Raw genomic sequence first — 21,080 nt, forward strand, 5'->3', positions numbered from 1 at the left:
AGTGACATCACCCAGAGACCGTTTGAGGCCCTTCCCTGGTTTCCCAAAATCCATCTTAGCACACTCTAAAATTCCCAAAGAAGAAATCGGGGTGTTCATTCCCAGAAGGCACTAGCTTGGAGCCCATGTATGGATTACACACCTAAGTTTCAGTAGGGATCACTTGAGTGCTACACTAAAACCCAAGCGCTTTCTAGAAGTCCTTCTAACAGTTAGGTAAGAAAAAAACACCTTTCTGACCCCAACCTTGGCCTTCTCCTGCTTTGTGGCTGCTAAAGACCCACAATCCCTCTCTTTGGCTCCTCCTCACGTCTTCTTGTGTCACTCTGCCTTCTCTGTGCATTCCTTTTCCATGCCCTCCCTTCTATCACCACCTACCCCTTCTACCCCTTCTTAATCCTGCACTCTCCACTCTCCAGGTCTTCATCTCTGAGCCATCTGTGCACCCACCCGTATCTCATCCAAGCACCTTTCCCCTCCCACACATCTCTCCCACCAGCCTTCCTAGCGCTTTCACCTCTCGCCTACCCTTCCTTAGCCCTTCTCTCCTACCCTCCCTAGCCATTCTCTACTACCCTCCCTAGCCCTTCTCTCCTCCCCTCCTAGCCCTTTTCGCCTCCCCTTCCAAGCCCTTCTTGCATTGTGTCCTCTGAAGGCACTTTTTTGCTTATCCATGCACACTCCACCCTCCCCAACCACTCAGTGCCTCTATCTCATCTTATGTTGCATGCTATTAACCCTCTACCACCCACCCTCATCAGTGTGCCCTCTGTTTTCACCATTGCCCATACAAGTGAGGGAATGTGCCCATGTGAAGCGCTAGTGCCCAGCGAGCACCACCCCTGTCACCCCCACCCCCTTTTAGGCATGCATGACATGCATTGCGTGGCACAAAGTCATGGCTGGATGAAGCCAGCATGGAATGGCATGGGAAAGGATGAGTGAATGAATGATGAACCCACGCCTGTGGCATGAAGGGCATGCAATGAGTGGCACTGGGTGCTTCATGCAGGTAGGGGGCATACTAACAAGGAATGAAAACATAGGATTATAAAAACCTCCGTTGTGTTTCATCGGCCGAAGGTTCGTATTTGTTCAACATTGGATTCCACCACCAGGGCGATGCAAGAGTCGCGTGACCGGAAGGAAGGCGGAAGAAGACTGCAGAGGGTAAATGTACAGCCAAATCTAAGCAGTGGGTGGCAAAATCTATGCCACTGTCTGCCAAAGTGTACAGATCTATTGCAGTGGATGCCCAGCTCGCTGTCTCTGTATGACAGCACCCAGGCTCATGGATGCCCAGATCTCCATGGTTATGCCAGCAGATGCTCAGATTATTTGCAGTTGATGCCCAGGTCGATACCCTGTGAATGACTATTCGGATGCCCGGGTCTCTAGATGCAAACCAATCCACTCCAGCAGATGTTCCAATGCTACTTTATCCCCACTGTGTGCCAGTGAATGCTCCAATCTATGCCAGTGGGTGCCCATTACATGCCAATGCATGCCCCAATCTATGTCAGTAGGTACCCAGTGGGTGCTCTAATCTATGCCAATGCATTGCCCAGTCTATCCCCTCTGATTCTGCAATCTCTGGTGGTGGCCGTGTGTGTCCAGGGCATGACAGGGGGTGGTCCAGTATATACCCAGGGATGACCCAATTTGTGCCAGTGGATGTTTTAATCTATGCTGGTGGGTATGACAATCTATGACAGTGGATACCCAGTCTGTGCCAGTGGCGGCTTCAAACTATGCTGGCGGGTCTCATAATCTATGCCAGGAATGCTTAGCTCTATGGCAATGTATGTTCAGCTCTATGCCTGTGTATACCTACCCTTATGCCCATGGACGCCTTGATGCCCAGGCCAGTGGATGGCCAGGTGTGTGCCAGTGTACACTAAATTCCGTGCTACTGATTGTCCAGATCTGCGCTGGTGGATGCACACGTCTAATGCCCAGCATCCCAGATATATACATTGCATAGCTGGATACATGCAAGGGGATACGCAGAGCTATGCCAGCGAACGCCCTACACCGCAGGCATATACATTGGATGGCTGGACCTATACATTTGGATGCACAGATGCATGCCAGCGAACGGCCAGCACTCAGCCTATCATCCATCTGAGGTCGATAAAATGAGTACCATTGAGTTGGGTAACAAGAAACATCTGTTATTCAGCGCCAAGATACCTCCGGGTGAACGTGTGCTTTACAAATACATGTGTTATGTTATGTTACCCCTCGAATATACATTGGATGGCTAGACCTATACATATGGATTCACAGCCCTATGCCAACAAATGCCCAGCACCCCAGATAAATGCATTGGATCGTTGACCCTATACATATGAATGTGCAGACCTATTCCAGTGAACGTCCAGCACCCCAGTGAGGGGAAGCAAATATACGACTTAGAGACATTGGTACCTTGACGAATGTGTGACTACAGGGAAATGTTCTATCTCTACTCAATATGAGGCCAGCACCTCCTGCAAGTGGTGATATGCAAAGCGCATATTATGCCTGCTTTATGTCTGTTTTGTCAACACTAATGCATGTGTTGCATGCCCTGACTGGATTCTAAAGAATTATAGACAGCTACTCATAAATTAAAAGGGATCTTACAGTCCTGAAGAAAACGTATGAGCCTGCGGGCAGTAGAAGAGGCCGAAACATGTCGACTTGATAGGATAGTGAGATAATACATTCTCCAACCATCCAAATTGATGATTTTTCCCTTACCTGGGTAAATTATACATAATCCAGTAAACCATTGAGCTATTCTTTCCAAGACATTTTTACTACCTAATATGCAGCCAATTCTCAGATCCAAATTAAGAAAACAATGACATACAAAGAGCTCCCACTAACCTGGTTGAGCTCATGCTGACAAACACCATGCCGGGGTGTAGAACCCGATGATGAAGCCACATATTGTGAGCGAGGGCTATTTTTCCTAAAGAAAAAATATTTTTCTCTGTGCTTTGACATCATATACAACTTAAAAGTAAAGATAACTTGCTAAACTGTGTGTCTGGGAAGTATTCTTCAGGGGCGATGTACTAGTAAGCCTCAAGGCCTCGCTCCTCCCTCTGCTGTGAGTCTGTTATGTCATATGGATTTGTATAGCGCTCTCATCACTCTATTACAGGTATACTCACCCCTAGGGCAGAGTCACGTTACAGGTATACTCAAAACCCTGATGTGAAGTCACATTACAGGTATAATAAACACTGAGGCAAAGTCCCATTACAGATATATTCAACCCTGGGAGGAATCCACATTACAGGTATAATCAATTCTGGGGCAAACTCCTATTCCAAATTTCCTTAACCCTGAGGTGAAGCCCTATTACAGATATACTCAGCCCTGGGGTGAAGTCCTATTACAGGTATGCTCAACCCTGCTGAGAAGCACCATTACAGGTATGCTCAAACCCTGGGGCGAAGTCACATTACAGGTATGCTCAACCCTGGGACGAAGTCCTAGTACAGATATATTCAATTCCGGGGTGAAGCACATTACAAGTATACTCAACCATGGGGCGACTTTCCATTACAGATATGCTCAACCAAGATGCAAAGTCACATTACAGGTAGGTTGGGGCGTAGTTCGCAGAGTTTTGCTACGCCAAACTCCGCGAAGTTACAAAAAAACTCAGCAAAGTTCCGCGAGTGTCGGAGTGCAGTGTGAACTGCAGTTTGTGCTGGTATTTCTGCAGCTCTGGTAGAAATTCTACCCGAGCGGCAGCTCACGCTCATGAACTTACCGCTCGTGATCGGGAACTTACTGATTGTGATCACGAGCAGGGAAAAACCTCCGCTGCACATCAGAGATTTCTGCACTCCGCGAGCTACGAGGAGTGCAGAAAACTCCGCAAACTCTGCGAACGGAGCGGAGTTCACCGTCTAAGCCTAATTACAAGTATACTCAACGCTGAGGCGAAATCACATTACACGTATACTCAACCCTGGGGCGAATAAACATTAGGGGTATACTCAACCCTGGGGCTACGTCACATTACACGTATACTCAACGCTGAGATGAATCCACATTAGGGGTATACTCAACCCTGAGGCGAAGTCACATTACAGGTATGCTCAACCCAGATGCGAAGTCACATTACAGGTATAGTCAACGCTGGGGCGAAGCCACATTAAGGGTATACTCAACCCTGGGGCGACCTCCCATTACAGGTATGCTCAACCTAGATGCGAAGTCACATTACAGGTATACTCAACGCTGGGGCGAAGCCACATTAAGGGTATACTCAACCCTGGGGCGACCTCCCATTACAGGTATGCTCAACCCAGATGAGACGTCACATTACAGGTATACTCAACCCTGAGGCGAATCAACATTAGGGGTATACTCAACCCTGGGGCAAAGCCACGTTACAGGTATGCTCAACCTAGATGCAAAGGTGCCCATCACGAGCTACATAACCGCATTTTAGGTGCACTTGATAAAACGGCCCCTATGCGTACTGAGAGAAATACGAAGAAGGTGAGGAAAACTGCCCCTTGGTTCACTCCGGAACTTCAGCTTGCGAAATCTGCCTGCAAGCAGCTGGAACGTGAGTGGCGAGTCAGATTCTGCCCAGAGATTAAAACAGACTATAAGAAAAAGCAAAAAGAGTATTATAAGGCCATAAGGGTCTCTAAAGCCACACATTATAAAAATCGCATTGTGGAGGCTGAAAACTCTTCGAAGGAACTTTTTAAAATTTTTAAAGAGATCTCGGTAGTCTCGAACAATACTGGGCCGTCCGCAGATTCTGTGGAAACCTGTAACAATATTGCTCACTACTTTGCAGGCAAAATTTCGAACATCTATGCCAGCTTTACGGGGAATCTGATTAATGACCCTGATCTTGACTGTAGCAGGGAGGTAGGTTCACTAGATTCTGAATTACCCACCTTTCATGTCCCTGCTGCGGAAACACTTGTTACTGTATGCAAGAAAGTTAAATCAGGCTCCCCCCGTGATCCGGCCCCCCCCAAAGTACTTAATGCCAGTCTGGATGCGCTAGAGCCGCTGTTCAGATATGTTATCCAGCTGTCTTTCTCTTCGGCCACTCTGCCAGGCGACTGGAAGAAAGCCATAGTTATACCAATAAAAAAAAAAACCTAATGTAAGTCAAGATATAATGGAAAATCTCCGCCCAATATCTCTTCTACCATACTTAGCTAAAGTGACGGAAAAATTGGTAAACACTCAGCTCATGGAATATTTAGAGTCAAACAATATGTTTCATGGCTCTCAGTCTGGCTTTCGTAAGAACTACTCCACTGAGACTGCCCTGCTGAGAGCAACCGAAACTTTACGGATGGGTGCTGATGAGGGGAACACCATGGCACTAATCATGCTAGACCTCAGCGCCGCGTTCGACACCGTAGCACACTCCACCTTGCTACGGTGTCTGAGCAGCGCGGGGGTTACAAAGGCAGCTTGGAGATGGCTCAAGGACTTTCTCTCGGACCGTAGTTTCCAGGTTCAGAGAGGTATGTTCCTCTCCGACAGTGTGGCCTTAGAACAGGGGGTGCCTCAGGGCTCTGCCCTGAGCCCCACCCTGTTTAACCTGTATATGGCTCCATTGGCAGCGGTTGTTCAGTCATACGGCATAGATCTTGTATCTTATGCCGATGACACGCAGCTGCTCATCTCCCTGTCACAGTCTCCGAAACTAGCAGCGGCCAACTTTAAAACCTGCATGCAGGAGCTTGCTGGCTGGATGAATCAGCACTGCCTTAAGCTCAATGGGGCTAAAACGGAGGTGTTAGTGATAGGGGGAGATGGGGCGAGCTGGTCTCATGAATGGTGGCCGCCCTGCCTTGGCTCTCTGCCCATCCCATGCAGTGAGGCCAAGAACCTGGGGGTCTGGGTGGATCCTAAACTCTCGTTTGAGAGTCATGTGGACAAGGTGGTGGGGAAATGCTTTGGGGTTATGAAGACCCTGAATCGCACTCTGGACCTACTGCCTCTGGAGGCCAGACGTATTATGATCCAAGCTCTGGTCACCTCTCGCATGGATTATGCGAATGTGCTGCTATTAGGTACTACGGAGAAGAACCTGAGGAGACTGCAAGTGCTGCAAAATACGGCGGCCCGGTTAGCCCTCAGACTCCCTAAAAGAACAGCATCCAAGCCTACTTTGGCTGCCCTTCATTGGCTGCCTGTAAAGAAAAGAATCCTTTTTAAAGCCCTCCTTTTCTGCTACAGGATAACCTCTGCAGAAGCGCCAGGGTATCTGAAGGATCTGGCCATCCCCTATCGTCCCCAAAGAGCACTTCGCTCGGCGGGTATGGGTCTCCTGACAGTTCCTCGTGTTAGAAAGGCCAGGATGGGAGGCCGCTCCTTTCGGGTGCTGGCGACCACCCAGTGGAATAGCCTTCCACTTGGGATCAGACTGGCCAACAATGAAACCATGTTCCGGAAACTGTTGAAAACACATCTGTTTGCTATGGAGGGATAGATGATCCTCCACCTTTCTGACTCTTACTCCACAGCGCGGGGACACGCCGTGATGGCGTCACCAGGCGCTTTAGAAATTCCTTTATTATTATTATAAAGTCACATTACAGGTATACTCAACCCTGAGGCGAAGTCACATTAAGGGTATACTCAACCGTGGGGGAAAGTCATATTTCAGGTATACTCAACTCGTGGGAAAAGTCCCATTACAGGTATACTCAACCCTAGAGCGAAGCACATTACAGGTATACTCAACCGTGAGGCAAAGTCCTATTACAGGAATACTCAACCCAGATGCAAAGTCCCATTACAGGGATACTTAACCCCTGGGGCGAAGCCACATTACAGGTGTACTCAGCCCTGGCTGAAGTCCTAAAACAGGTATACACAGCCCTTGGGCGAAGTCCCATTACAGGTATACTCAAACCTGTGGCGACGCCACATTACAGGTATACTCAACCCCGGGTAAAGTCCTATTACAGGTATACTCAACCTTAAGGCAAACCCACATAACAGGTATACTCAACCCTGCTGAGAAGTTCCATTACATACAGTCAACACTGTGGAGAAGTCCCATTAAAGGTATACACAGCCCTGGGGTGAAGTCCCAGTACAGGTATACTCAACCCTGTTGAAAAGTCCCATTACAGATCCACTGAACACTGCGAGAAGTCCCATTACATATATTCTCAAACCTGGACAAAGTCCTATTACAGGCATATTCAACCCTGTGAGAGAAGTCCCATAAAATGTACTCTCAGCCCCACTGAGGAGTCCCATATTAATAGACCCCTCCCTGCTGTGAACTGCTGGTGCTGTCCTGTTACAGATGAACTTAACCCCGATAAGAAGTCCCTTTAAATGAGTCCTCAATCCTGCTGCGAAGTGCTGGAACTGACCCCTTAGAAGGACAGCAGCCTCCTGAGACCGCCAGTCCTGCCCCAGTAAAGGCACTCCAACCGGCCTCCGAGGAGGGCTTCTACAGGCCCATTAAAGACCCCACTGCCCTGCCCGGAAGAGCAGGTACTGTCCCATTAAAATGACACATTCTGCTGCAAAGGGTTTGTACAATCACATTAAGATTATTAACGCCCGCTGAGAGGTGCCTGTATTCTCGCTGTGACATCAAGGGAGTGTGTGGGGGGTCTGGGTTCGAGCCTCAGGTCCTATTTGAAGACTAGAGAGCCTGAAGATTTGGAAGCCTGCAGCGTCCCCCTTTGGCCTCCAGGTGGCGCTCCTTCCTAAGTGTTAGCAGAGAGTATGCGCTGCCTCCCCCTTCACCTGCCCACTCCCAGCCTCTGAGAGCCCCCGGCTTACCTTGAATCGTCTCGACCAGGACCCCCGGCACCGGGGCGGGCTCCGGCTCCTGAGGGCGGGGCGCCTTCCGGGGCACTTGGGAGGAAGGAGACAGTGAGGCCTCAGCAGAGGGTCAGTTCAAGTTTGGGGTTCAGGGAGGGGGCGCTAAGCACAGGGAGGGCTATGCCTAGAGAGGGGAGGGGAGGGTGGAGCCAGGGTTAGTCTATCAGTGGCCATTGTTACCCCTCCATTCAGACTCTTCTGTCCCTCCCGGACCTCTCCACCCTCCACCTGTGTCTGCTGAACCAGTGACTCTTCCCTCCTTCTTTCTTTTCTATCTTTTAGTGTCTCTTCCTCTCTAGACTCGTCTCCCTTCGCTGCTTTTGAGGTCTCCTTAACCTCTTTTCGTTTTCACGCGACCATTTTCTTGTTATTTTCATTCAACCTTTTCTGATTTCAATGTTTTATTATCGCCCCTCTAGTTTCTCTTCTTATCTAGCTCGTGCTGGTCTTTTTCTCTCTTCTTGTTTCGCCCTTTCTTTTCTGGCCAGTATTTTGTTCCCTTTTCATCTATTTTAATGCGTTCTGTTTGATGAGTCTGTTATTTAGCTTTTCACTTCCTTCTGTTTTTTTCCTCAGGCTGCTATGTTTTCGCTTTTGTGCGTTTATTCTTTGTTCTATTTTCTCTTGTTTCTTCTATTCCTTCCCTTCTCTTCCATTTCCTCTACTCTCTCTTCTGTTTATCTTCCCGATATTCAATGTCAATTTTTTTCGTCACATGCTTTTTTTTCTATTTAATCCACTCATCTTTCCTCAATATTCGCTCCTTTCTGATTTTTTGTGTTTCTTTTTCCTTTTTTTTAGTTTTTTCCTTCCCTCCTAATATGCATCCCTTTCCTTCATTTGCCTTCCATGTTTATTATTGTCACCCTTTTCTACTTTCAATCAAATTTCCTATTTGCTTCTGCTCTTTCTTCTGCTTTAGTACTTTCTATGCTCTTCATTAACTTTTGGTTTTCATCTCTTTATTGTTTTCTTTTGATTCTGCTGTTCCTCTTCTTTTCCTTTCTTGCATTTTTTCATTTCTCCAGTGCTCTTTTCCTGTGTTTAGTACTTCTTTCCTTGTTCTCTTCATTTATTATCAATTTCTCTGTTTTTGGATCCCTGTGGATCTCTGCCTGGTTTATAATCCTTTTTATCGTTTAACTTCTTTCCTTTTTGACCCATTTCCTTATTCACAGCGCCCTCGCGTTTCTCTCTTGTTTTTTGTACACATCAGACGATCTCGCACACTCTATTGTCATCACATGTAAATCACTTCACCAGTGCAATCTCATGTGCACAATAGTCCCAATGCACACATTCAGACAAATATATGAAATCATTAATTAAACTTGGCTTTTGGGTAACATAAAACAAGCACGCCCCCCCCCCACCCCCCCACAGAAACACACTCTCTTCAAAAAACAGCCTCTCTTTTGAACCCACTGTGTTTCATCCCTCTTTTCACAATCTCGCACACTATTTTTTCACTCTTGCACTATTTCCCTTTCAATCTTTGTCTCTCTATTTTGCTTCTTGTCTCTTTTTTCTCTCACTTGTCTGCTGTCTCTCGCCCTTCCCTCACTTTCTCTCTTTGACGAATTTGTTCCCCAGCTCTAGTGACGTCAGTGTAGGAAGACACACAACCAGGAGTTTTGATATGTATGTAGGACTTGTAGCAACAACATTTCTTTGACAAAGTAGAAAGGAGTGATCGAAGTTTCTAAGAACGGTTTCGGCTGATTTTATTAACTAAGTTTGGGGAGTCAAACAAACATATCCACTTCATATTATAATTAAAAAAATGTTTTATTAAAATATGATACAAAATTATTTGATCAAAAGTAATCTAACGCAGTTTAACACCAGTATTCTTACAGTTGCTTGCTTCTTCTTTAGTAGATGGTCTTTTTGATATTATAATGTACTTGTAGACAACTACTAAATTAAAAGCAAGTAATTGTCAGACTACTGGTGTTAAACTAGAGGAAAGAAGTCATAAATAAATGGAGTGTTCATGAAGAACCGACCGGCCATTTCTAATTGAATCAAAGTTTACTTGTCGCCCAGAGGAAGCAGAAAAGACTAAACTCCGCGACACACGTGTTGGCCGTTGGTCATGTAAAATGAGATTAGATTAATGACCTTATTAAGATATTCATGTAAATACAATTACATTTCGTCATATAATCTTGCATCATATATTTGTAATAATAATATCAATCTATATTATGAAGTGAAGGTGTGTCCCTTTGACTCCCCTTCAATAGTCACCCCTCTTTAGGGTGTTGCAGTGGACATATGGGCCCAGATCTAGTAGGATTGTGCGTCGGGCTGGGACAGTTTTGTGGTGCAGCGCGACAAACAATCCTCTTTGGCATTTAGTAAGCCATGCAGAGCCACTTTGCGTTGTTTTGAGTGGTTTACAGGTAGATTCATCAAAGACCCGTTTTGCGAGTCTTTAATAGCGATTCATAAGGAATCGCTATTACAGACTCGCAAAACGGGATTCATGTAGGATTTGCAAAATAAATTGTGATTCCTACACATTCCTTATTTGCGATTAGCAAATTGCTAATCGCAAATAAGGAATAACTCTCCACTCATTCCTATGGGCCTAAAGGCCTAAAGGCCCATAGGAATGAATGGGGAGTATTTCTTATTTGCGATTAGCAATTAGCTAATCGCAAATAAGATAGCGATTTCAAGGGTGCCAGGGGTGTCCAAAGGACACCCTGTAGCACCCCTGAAATGCAAATTTACACAGGTGTTGCGCACACACATGTCCAAAGGACATGTGTGTGTGTGTACCATGCAACAGAGAAAAATGCACTAAAGTGTTTTTTTCAATTTTTTCGCAATTTACCACGAAGTCAGACTTCGTGGTAAATAGCGACCAAAAATTGCGAATTCGCAATTTCAAATTGGTTAATGAATTGCGTTTAAGGAATCTCTAATAGAGATTCCTTAAATCCAATTCCTCGCAAATATGCGATTTCGCAAATAGCGATTTTTGCATTTGGGATGATGAATCCCAAATGCAAAAATTGCGCTCTCAAAGGGCCAGATTCTCAGAATCTGGCCCTTTGCGAGCGCAATTTAGCTTGATGAATCTGCCTGTTAGTAAATACAAAGTAATGCAGCACATAGCGTTGACTTGGTTACTTTACTTCGGGTAGGTGCTATATGGGTGGAGCAATTGGGGGGGGCACATGCACCCATCCATGTAATTTGATGCAAATCCAGATTTAAAAAGACGCGTAAACCCGGGAGAGAACGATGCACAGGGAACCATGCAGGGAAAAGAGTGAGACGTCACAGGATGGCCGGAGGTGCCCCACAGTCGTGGGCATGCGTCCGTACGCTCTGTCGCCATCTTTTTCTCTTTTTCTCTTGCTGTACCTTCATCGAACCCCCTCACTCTCCATGTCTCACTCTCCCTCGTTCAACGCTCTTTTAATTACTCTTTCTGTCCTTCTTGCTCATATGTTCTCTTGTTTGCTTCAACTCTCTCTCTTTCTCGTCCTCTTTCTTGTTCTTAGCTCACTCTCCTGCTTTCTCTTTGTATCACTCTCTCCGGGACATATCAGCAAGAGCCGGTGATAATTATCGTTCAGCGCGCTTAGTGAGGATAATTATCGCCGGCCATCGCAGGATTTTATCGCTGAGATAGCGTGCTATCAGCAACACTTAGCTCCAAAGCGATAAAAGTCCATGCGCAAGCTGCCAAATGTGTAATTATTGCTGGGAATCCAGCGCTAATCGCACAACGTTTGGCAATGGCTTGATGATAGGGCAGGGCAGACTTAGGCATGATATCCACCTTCCATTGAATATAATAGCTAAGTCAGACTGAAAGCAGGCGCAAGAAAAGTAGCGCTAATCCCGGTTAGCGCTACTTTTCTTATCGCTACGCAGGTTAGTGAGCAGCTTGCTGATAGGAGAAATGTCGGTTAGCGACATTTCTCACGTTATTTGGGGGAGGAACGCCCACTTTGCATCTCATTAGAGATGCACAGTTGGGCGTTCAGGGAAATGGTGAAAAGGCATGGAAACACGCGCTAACCTGTCCATGCTGATAGGGCGTTAAAATTATCGCCGCTTTAGCAGCAAAAAGTGCGGCTAAAGCGGCGATACTGCCCTTGATGATATGCCCCTCCGTGTCTTGCGCCAGAACCCCTGTGCTTGCTCTTTCTTTCTCTTGTTCACTCTCCTGTGTCCTTTGCTTGCACGCGCTCACTCTTTTGCTCACATACCCTCTCGCTTTTGTTTGCTCTCTCCATCCTCTCCTTTGCGCTCTCTCTCTCTCTCTCTCTCTCTCTCTCTCTCTCTCTAGCTGTCTCTCTCTCTCTCTCTCTCTCTCTCTCTCTTTCACACTCTTTTATTGTTTGTAGGTTGAAAGCCTTACATTTATGCAACAAGACACAATTCTCTCTAACAGCCTTATGTACGCAGAGTCTCCTGTAGAGGGCGCTGTCCTCCCACCGCGGAGGCAGAAGGAAGGGTGCAGGGCTTTAGAAAGCGGGGTGTAGGGACCTGCTAACACCGGGGCACACCTAGAGGGGCTTTAGAAAGCGGGGTGCCGGGGCCTGCTAATGCTGGGGTACACCTAGAGGGGCTTTAGAAAGCGGGGTGCTGGGACCTGCTAATGCTGGGGTACCTCTAGAGGGGCTTTAGAAAGCGGGGTGCCGGGACCTGTTAATGCTTGGGCACACCTAGAGGGGCTTTAGAAAGCGGGGTGCCGGGGCCTGCTAATGCTGGGGTACACCTAGAGGGGCTTTAGAAAGCGGGGTGCTGGGACCTGCTAATGCTGGGGTACCTCTAGAGGGGCTTTGGAAAGCGGGGTGCCGGGACCTGTTAATGCTTGGGCACACCTAGAGGGGCTTTAGAAAGCGGGGTGCCGGAGCCTGCTAATGCTGGGGTACACCTAGAGGGGCTTTAGAAAGCGGGGTGCTGGGACCTGCTAATGCTGGGGTACCTCTAGAGGGGCTTTGGAAAGCGGGGTGCCGGGACCTGTTAATGCTTGGGCACACCTAGAGAGGCTTTAGAAAGCGGGGTGCCCGGGCCTGCTAACACGGGGGCACACCTAGAGGGGCTTTAGAAAGCGGGGTGCTGGGACCTGCTAATGCTAGGGTACACCACGAGGGGCTTTAGAAAGCAGGGTGCCGGGACATGCTAACACTGGGACACACTCCGCCATACCTGTCTTTCCGAGCTTCCTGCCAGCAGAGGGCGCTGCGTGCCGGGGCTTCTCTGGCGCCTCCTTGGCGGGGCAGGTCGAGCAGATTAACGGAGCTGAGAGCGCACAGGGGAGGAAGGAAGAGGGACAGCTGTCAGCCTGCTGGGAGAGCGCCGTACCCCTGCTCTGTGGGTACTTGCAACAAAACCCACCCTGAGAAGTCAGACACCCCCACTCATACTACCCCCTGCAGAGCGGAATAAAACCCTCCGGAGGTGGAAGTGTTAGCCGTTTTTAAACCCTTCTTCAGAGGAGAGGTGTACCACTGTAAGACAGATGATGACAATCCAGCGCCTACAAATACTGTTTCCCAACACTAGGGGGCATATTATCAAGAAGGGAGTTAAAATTATCGCCACTTTAGCGGCAGGAAACTGCTGCTAAAGCGGCGATAATGAGCTTGATAATATGCCCTTGTCAATTCCCATAGAAGCCCATGTTGTGGTGTTAACCTGGCCTTCTATGGGAATTCACAAGGGCATATTATCAAGCCCACTATCAGAGCTTCAGGGCAGTTTCACGCGGCTAAAGCGGTGATCATTTTAACGCGTGCTTGATAATATGGCCCTAGATCCTTCTAGATAAATGTGGCTGCCGTCTGTTAACCGTTGGTGTTAAAACAGGTTAATGAGCGCAGAGGCAAGTTAGCCCCTTGAAGTAGAGTTTCATGCCGCTTTAAAGGCCTCCTTTTGCTGTCAGTATAATGAGGGGGTTCATGTGGACTGCCTATCAAAGAGTCCTACTATACACTCGTGAAATCATGTGATAACGGAGAACGCAACACTTGTGAGCGATCATGTGATAACAGGGAATGTAACACCTGTGAGATCATGTGAGATCGGAGCTACTACACACTCATGAAATCATGTGATAAGAGAGAACACAACACTTGTGAGCAATCATGTGATATCAGAGCTACTATACACTTGTGAAATCATGTGATAACAGAGAACGCAACACTTGTGAGCGATCATGTGATAACAGGGAATGTAACACCTGTGAGATCATGTGATATCGGAGCTACTATACACTCGTGAAATCATGTGATAACAGAGAACGCAATACTTGTGAGCGATCATGTGATATCAGAGCTACTATACACTCGTGAAATCATGTGATAACAGAGAACACAACACTTGTGAGCGATCATGTGATAACAGGGAATGTAACACCTGTGAGATCATGTGATATCGGAGCTACTACACACTCATGAAATCATGTGATAAGAGAGAACACAACACTTGTGAGCGATCATGTGATATCAGAGCTACTATACACTCGTGAAATCATGTGATAACAGAGAACACAACACTTGTGAGCGATCATGTGATATCAGAGCTACTATACACTCATGAAATCATGTGATAACAGAGAAAGCAACACTTGTGAGCGATCATGTGATATCAGAGCTACTATACACTCGTGAAATCATGTGATAACGGAGAACGCAACACTTGTGAGCGATCATGTGATAACAGGGAATGTAACACCTGTGAGATCATGTGATATCGGAGCTACTACACACTCATGAAATCATGTGATAAAAGAGAACACAACACTTGTGAGCGATCATGTGATATTAGAGCTACTACACAATGGTGAAATCGTGATAACAGAGAACGCAACACTTGTGAGAACATGTGATAGCAAAGCTATGAGATATCAGTGACGTATTTGATGTGTTCTGAGAACAGAAGGTCTGTGAAATCATGTGATTTCAAAGATGAATTCAAAGCTCACGATGTTTATTTGATATCAAACATAGCACTCGTGAACAGTGCGAGAAGTTATTACTAGTCCACAGCGTGAGAAGCGGGCACTGGTGCACAATGTGAGAGGCTGAACTGGTGGACAATGTGAGAAGCTGCACTGGTGCACAAAGTGAGAAGCTGCGCTGGTGGACAATGTGAGAAGCTGGCGCTGGTGGACAACACGAGAAGCTGCACTGATGGATAAAGTGAGAAGCTGGCACTGGTGGACAACACGAGAAGCTGCACTGATGGATAAAGTGAGAAGCTGGCACTGGTGGACAACACGAGAAGCTGCACTGGTGGACAACACGAGAAGCTGCACTGATGGATAAAGTGAGAAGCTGGCACTGGTGGACAACACGAGAAGCTGCACTGATGGATAAAGTGAGAAGCTGGCACTGGTGGACAACACGAGAAGCTGCACTGATGGATAAAGTGAGAAGCTGGCACTGGTGGACAACACGAGAAGCTGCACTGATGGATAAAGTGAGAAGCTGGTATTGGTGGACAACACGAGAAGCTGCACTGGTGGACAACACGAGAAGCTGCACTGGTGGACAACACGAGAAGCTGCACTGGTGGACAACACGAGAAGCTGCACTGGTGGACAACACGAGAAGCTGCACTGGTGGACAACACGAGAAGCTGCACTGGTGGACAACATGAGAAGCTGCACTGGTGGACAACACGAGAAGCTGCACTGGTGCACAACATGGACAACACGAGAAGCTGCACTGGTGGACAACATGAGAAGCTGCACTGGTGGACAACACGAGAAGCTGCACTGGTGGACAACACGAGAAGCTGCACTGGTGGACAACATGAGAAGCTGCACTGGTGGACAACACGAGAAGCTGCACTGGTGCACAACATGAGAGGCTGCACTGGTGGACAACACACAAAGCTGCACTGGTGGACAACATGAGAAGCTGCACTGGTGGACAATGTGAGAAGCCGTCACTGGTGGACAACATGAGAAGCTGCACTGGTGGACAATGTGAGAAGCTGCACTTGTGGACAACATGAGAAGCTGCACTGGTCCACAACATGAGAAGCTGCACTGGTGGACAATGTGAGAAGCTGCACTGGTGGACAGCACACAAAGCTGCACTGGTGCACAACACAAAAAGCTGCACTGGGGGCAATGTGAGAAGCTGCAGTGGTGCACAACATGAGAAGCTGCACTGGTGCACAACATGAGAAGCTGCACTGGTGGACAACACACAAAGCTGCACTGGTGGACAACATGAGAAGCTGCACTGGTGGACAATGTGAGAAGCCGTCACTGGTGGACAACATGAGAAGCTGCACTGGTGGACAATGTGAGAAGCTGCACTTGTGGACAACATGAGAAGCTGCACTGGTGGACAATGTGAGAAGCTGCACTGGTGGACAACACACAAAGCTGCACTGGTGCACAACACAAAAAGCTGCACTGGGGGCAATGTGAGAAGCTGCAGTGGTGCACAACATGAGAAGCTGCACTGGTGCGCAACATGAGAAGCTGCACTGGTGCACAACATGAGAAGCTGCACTGGTGGACAGCACACAAAGCTGCACTGGTGCACAACACAAAAAGCTGCACTGGGGGCAATGTGAGAAGCTGCAGTGGTGCACAACATGAGAAGCTGCACTGGTGAACAATGTGAGAAGCTGCACTGGTGGACAATGTGAGAAGCTGCACTGGTGCACAACACGAGAAGTTGCACTGGTGGACAATGTGAGAAGCTGCAGTGGTGGATAATATGAGAAGCTGCACTGGTGAACAATGTGAGAAACTGCACTGGTGGACAATGTGAGAAGCTGCACTGGTGGACAACACGAGAAGCTGCACTGGTGGACAACACGAGAAGCTGCACTGGTGGACAACATGAGAAGCTGCACTGGTGGACAACATGAGAAGCTGCACTGGTGGACAACACGAGAAGCTGCACTGGTGGACAACACGAGAAGCTGCACTGGTGGACAACATGAGAAGCTGCACTGTTGCACAACATGAGAAGCTGCACTGGTGGACAACACGAGAAGCTGCACTGGTGGACAACACGAGAAGCTGCACTGGTGGACAACACACAAAGCTGCACTGGTGGACAACATGAGAAGCTGCACTGGTGGACAATGTGAGAAGCTGTCACTGGTGGACAACATGAGAAGCTGCACTGGTGGACAACATGAGAAGCTGCACTGGTGGACAACATGAGAAGCTGCACTGGTGGACAACACGAGAAGCTGCACTGGTGGACAACATGAGAAGCTGCACTGGTGGACAACACACAAAGCTGCACTGGTGGACAACATGAGAAGCTGCACTGGTGGACAATGTGAGAAGCCGTCACTGGTGGACAACATGAGAAGCTGCACTGGTGGACAATGTGAGAAGCTGCACTGGTGGACAACACGAGAAGCTGCACTGGTGGACAACATGAGAAGCTGCACTGGTGGACAACACACAAAGCTGCACTGGTGGACAACATGAGAAGCTGCACTGGTGGACAATGTGAGAAGCCGTCACTGGTGGACAACATGAGAAGCTGCACTGGTGGACAATGTGAGAAGCTGCACTTGTGGACAACATGAGAAGCTGCACTTGTGGACAACATGAGAAGCTGCACTGGTGGACAATGTGAGAAGCCGTCACTGGTGGACAACATGAGAAGCTGCACTGGTGGACAGCACACAAAGCTGCACTGGTGCACAACACAAAAAGCTGCACTGGGGGCAATGTGAGAAGCTGCAGTGGTGCACAACATGAGAAGCTGCACTGGTGCACAACATGAGAAGCTGCACTGGTGGACAACACAAAAAGCTGCGCTGGTGCACAATGTGAGAAGCTTCAGTGGTGGATAATGTGAGAAGCTGCACTGGTGGACAATGTGAGAAGCTGCACTGGTGGACAACACGAGAAGCTGCACTGGTGGACAACACGAGAAGCTGCACTGGTGGACAACACGAGAAGCTGCACTGGTGCACAATGTGAGAGGCTGCACTGGTGGACAACATTAGAAGCTGCACTGGTGGACAACATGAGAAGCTGCACTGGTGGACAACACGAGAAGCTGCACTGGTGGACAATGTGAGAAGCTGGCACTGGTGCACAATGTGAGAGGCTGCACTGGTGGACAACATTAGAAACTGCACTGGTGGACAGCACACAAAGCTGCACTGGTGGACAACATGAGAAGCTGCACTGGTGGACAATGTGAGAAGCTGGCACTGGTGCACAATGTGAGAGTCTGCACTGGTGGACAACATTAGAAGCTGCACTGGTGGACAGCACACAAAGCTGCACTGGTGGACAACATGAGAAGCTGCACTGGTGGACAACACGAGAAGCTGCACTGGTGCACAACATGAGAAGCTGCACTGGTGGACAGCACACAAAGCTGCACTGGTGCATAACATGAGAAGCTGCACTGGTGGACAACACGAGAAGCTGCACTGGTGGACAACACAAGAAGCTGCACTGGTGGACAACATGAGAAGCTGCACTGGTGGACAACACGAGAAGCTGCACTGGTGCACAACATGAGAAGCTGCACTGGTGGACAGCACACAAAGCTGCACTGGTGGACAACATGAGAAGCTGCACTGGTGGACAATGTGAGAAGCTGCACTGGTGGACAACACGAGAAGCTGCACTGGTGCACAACATGAGAAGCTGCACTGGTGGACAGCACACAAAGCTGCCCTGGTGGGCAATGTGAGAAGCTGCACTGGTGGACAATGTGAGAAGCTGCACTGGTGCACAACACAAAAAGCTTCACTGGTGGATAATGTGAGAAGCTGCACTGGTGGATAATGTGAGAAGCTGGCATTGGTGGACAAATTGAGAAGCTAGCAATGGTGCACGGAGTGAGAAGCTGGCAATGGTGGACAACGTGAGAAGCTGCACTGGTGGACAGTGTGAGTGAGAAGCTGCACTGGTGGATAATGTGAGAAGCTTCACTGGTGCACAAAGTGAGAAGCTGGCAATGGTGCACAAAGTGAGAAGCTGGCAATGGTGGACAATGTGAGAAGCTGGCAGTAGTGGACAAAGTGAGAAGCTGGCACTGGTGGATAATGCGAGAAGCTGACACTGGTGGACAATGTGAGAAGCTGCACTGATGGACAATGTGAGAAGCTGACACTGGTGGACAACACGAGAAGCTACACTGGTGCACAAAGTGAGTAGCTGCAGTGGTGGATAATGTGAGAAGCTGCACTGGTGGACAATGTGAGAAGCTGCACTGGTGGACAATGTGAGAAGCTGCACTGGTGCACAAAGTGAGAAGCTGCACTGGTGCACAACATGAGAAGCTGCACTGGTGGACAGCACACAAAGCTGCACTGGTGCATTACATGAGAAGCTGCCACTGGTGGACAATGTGAGAAGCTGCACTGGTGGATAATGTGAGAAGGTGCAGTGGTGCACAAAGTGAGAAGCTGCACTGGTGGACAATGTGAGAAGCTGGCAATGGTGGACATTGTGAGAAGCTGCACTGGTGGATAATGTGAGAAGCTGGCAATGGTGGACAATGTGAGAAGCTGGCGCTGGTGGATAACGCGAGAAGCTGACACTGGTGGACAAAGCGAGAATCTAGCATTGGTGGACAAAGTGAGAAGCTGGCAGGTGCATATTGTGAGAAGCTGCACTGGTGGACAACTTGGGAAGCTGCACTGGTGCACGGTGGAAGAAGCTGCACTGGAGGGTGGTGGGAGAAGCTGCACTGATGGACAATGTGAGAAGCTGGCACTGGTGCACAATATGAGAAGATGGCACTGGTGGACAATGTGAGAAGCTGGCACTGGTGGACAATGTGAGAAGCTGCACTGGTGGACAATGTGAGAAGCTGCACTGGTGGACAACACGAGAAGCTGCACTGGTGGACAATGTGAGAAGCTGCACTGGTGGACGTTGGGAGAAGCTGCACTGGTGGACAACACGTGAAGCTGCACTGGTGCACAATGTGAGAAGCTGGCACTGGTGCACAATGTGAGAAGCTGGCACTGATGCACAATGTGAGAAGCTGGCACTGGTGGACAATCTAATAAGCTGGCACTGGTGCACAATGTGAGAAGCTGGCACTGGTGGACAATGTGAGAAACTGGCACTGGTGCACAGTGTGAGAAGCTGGCACTGGTGGGTAATGTGCGAAACGAGCACTGGGGTAAATGTGAGGAGCTGACGCTGGTGCATATTGTGAGAAGCTCAAACTGGTGGATAGCGTGAGAAGCTGACAGTGGTGAAGAGTGTGAGAAGTAAGAAGTGGTGCACTGCATAAGACGCTGGCACTGATGAATAGCACGAGAAGCTGACATTGGTGAATCATGTGAGAAGCTTGCGCTGGTGCACAGCATGAGAAACTTGAATTGGTGGGCAGTGTGAGAAGCTGTTAGGCAGTGTGATGAGCGGGCACTAATGAACAGAGTGCGATTCTGGCCCTGGTGGGATGTGTGAGAAGGTGATACTGTAGGCTGTGTGTAGAGTTGTGGGCAGCATGAGAAGCTGGCACTGGTAGCACTGGTGAGCAGTGTCAGAGCTGACACTGGGGAAAATAGTGTGTTAAGCTGCACTGATTGGCATTGTGAGAAACTGGACTAGTTAACAGTGCTATAAGCTGGCACTAGTAGATAGTGTGAGAAATTCCAGTAAGGCAGTTTGTGAAGATGGCACCGCAGAGCAGCATTTGAGCAGCAGGCACTGTTACTAGTGTCTGAAGTTGGCTTTGCTGCACAGTGGGAGAAGGTGACACTGGTGAACAGTGTGAGAAGATAGCACTAGTGAACACTGTGAGAAGCGATCACTGGTGCACATCGTGGGAAACTGGCACTGGTGGGAACATGAGAAGCTGGCACTAGTGGACAGTATGAGAACACAACACTGGTGAACAGTGTCAAAAAAGCTAGCACTGGTGGACAGCGTGATAATTTGACACTATGGACAACGTGAGAATCTAGCACTGTTGCACATCATGAGAAACTGGCACTGTTGCACTTCATGAGAAACTGGCACTGTTGCACTTCATGAGAAACTGGCACTGTTGTACAGCTCGAAGAGCTGGCAGTATTGGACCGAGTGACAAGCGGGCACTGCAAAATAGTGTGAGAAGATGGCACTGTAGGCAATATGAGGATCTGCACGGGGTGACACGATAAGCTGAGACTGGCGTCACTTTGAAAAGCTGGCACAGTAGGCATTGTAAGAACCTCTCACTAGAGGAAGTTTGTGATGGGGCATTGGTTGGCTATGTAAGAAGGTGGCACTGGAAGCATTGTGCAAGCTGGTACTGGTGTGT

The 21,080-nt window shown here is 48.3% G+C and overlaps 1 protein-coding gene across 2 annotated transcripts in view; it reads right to left on the reverse strand.

Moving 5' to 3' along the window:
* Positions 1 to 21,080, reverse strand: part of NTNG2 (netrin G2) — a 278,222-nt gene that overhangs the window by 20,749 nt on the left and 236,393 nt on the right. The window contains exons 6-7 of one of the 2 annotated variants that reach the window (XM_086924770.1): positions 13,018 to 13,110; positions 7,795 to 7,869 (exon numbers count right to left, since the gene is read on the reverse strand). The exons of the other annotated variant lie outside the window; for it this stretch is intronic. Of the exons in view, the coding sequence (XP_086780896.1) occupies positions 7,795 to 7,869; positions 13,018 to 13,110 (168 nt within the window). The remainder of the gene's footprint in view (positions 1 to 7,794; positions 7,870 to 13,017; positions 13,111 to 21,080) is intronic. 2 annotated transcript variants of the gene reach the window in all.

The sequence above is a fragment of the Lissotriton vulgaris genome, chromosome 5 (genome assembly GCF_964263255.1).
Source record: "Lissotriton vulgaris chromosome 5, aLisVul1.2, whole genome shotgun sequence".
Classification (NCBI taxonomy): Eukaryota; Metazoa; Chordata; class Amphibia; order Caudata; family Salamandridae; genus Lissotriton; species Lissotriton vulgaris.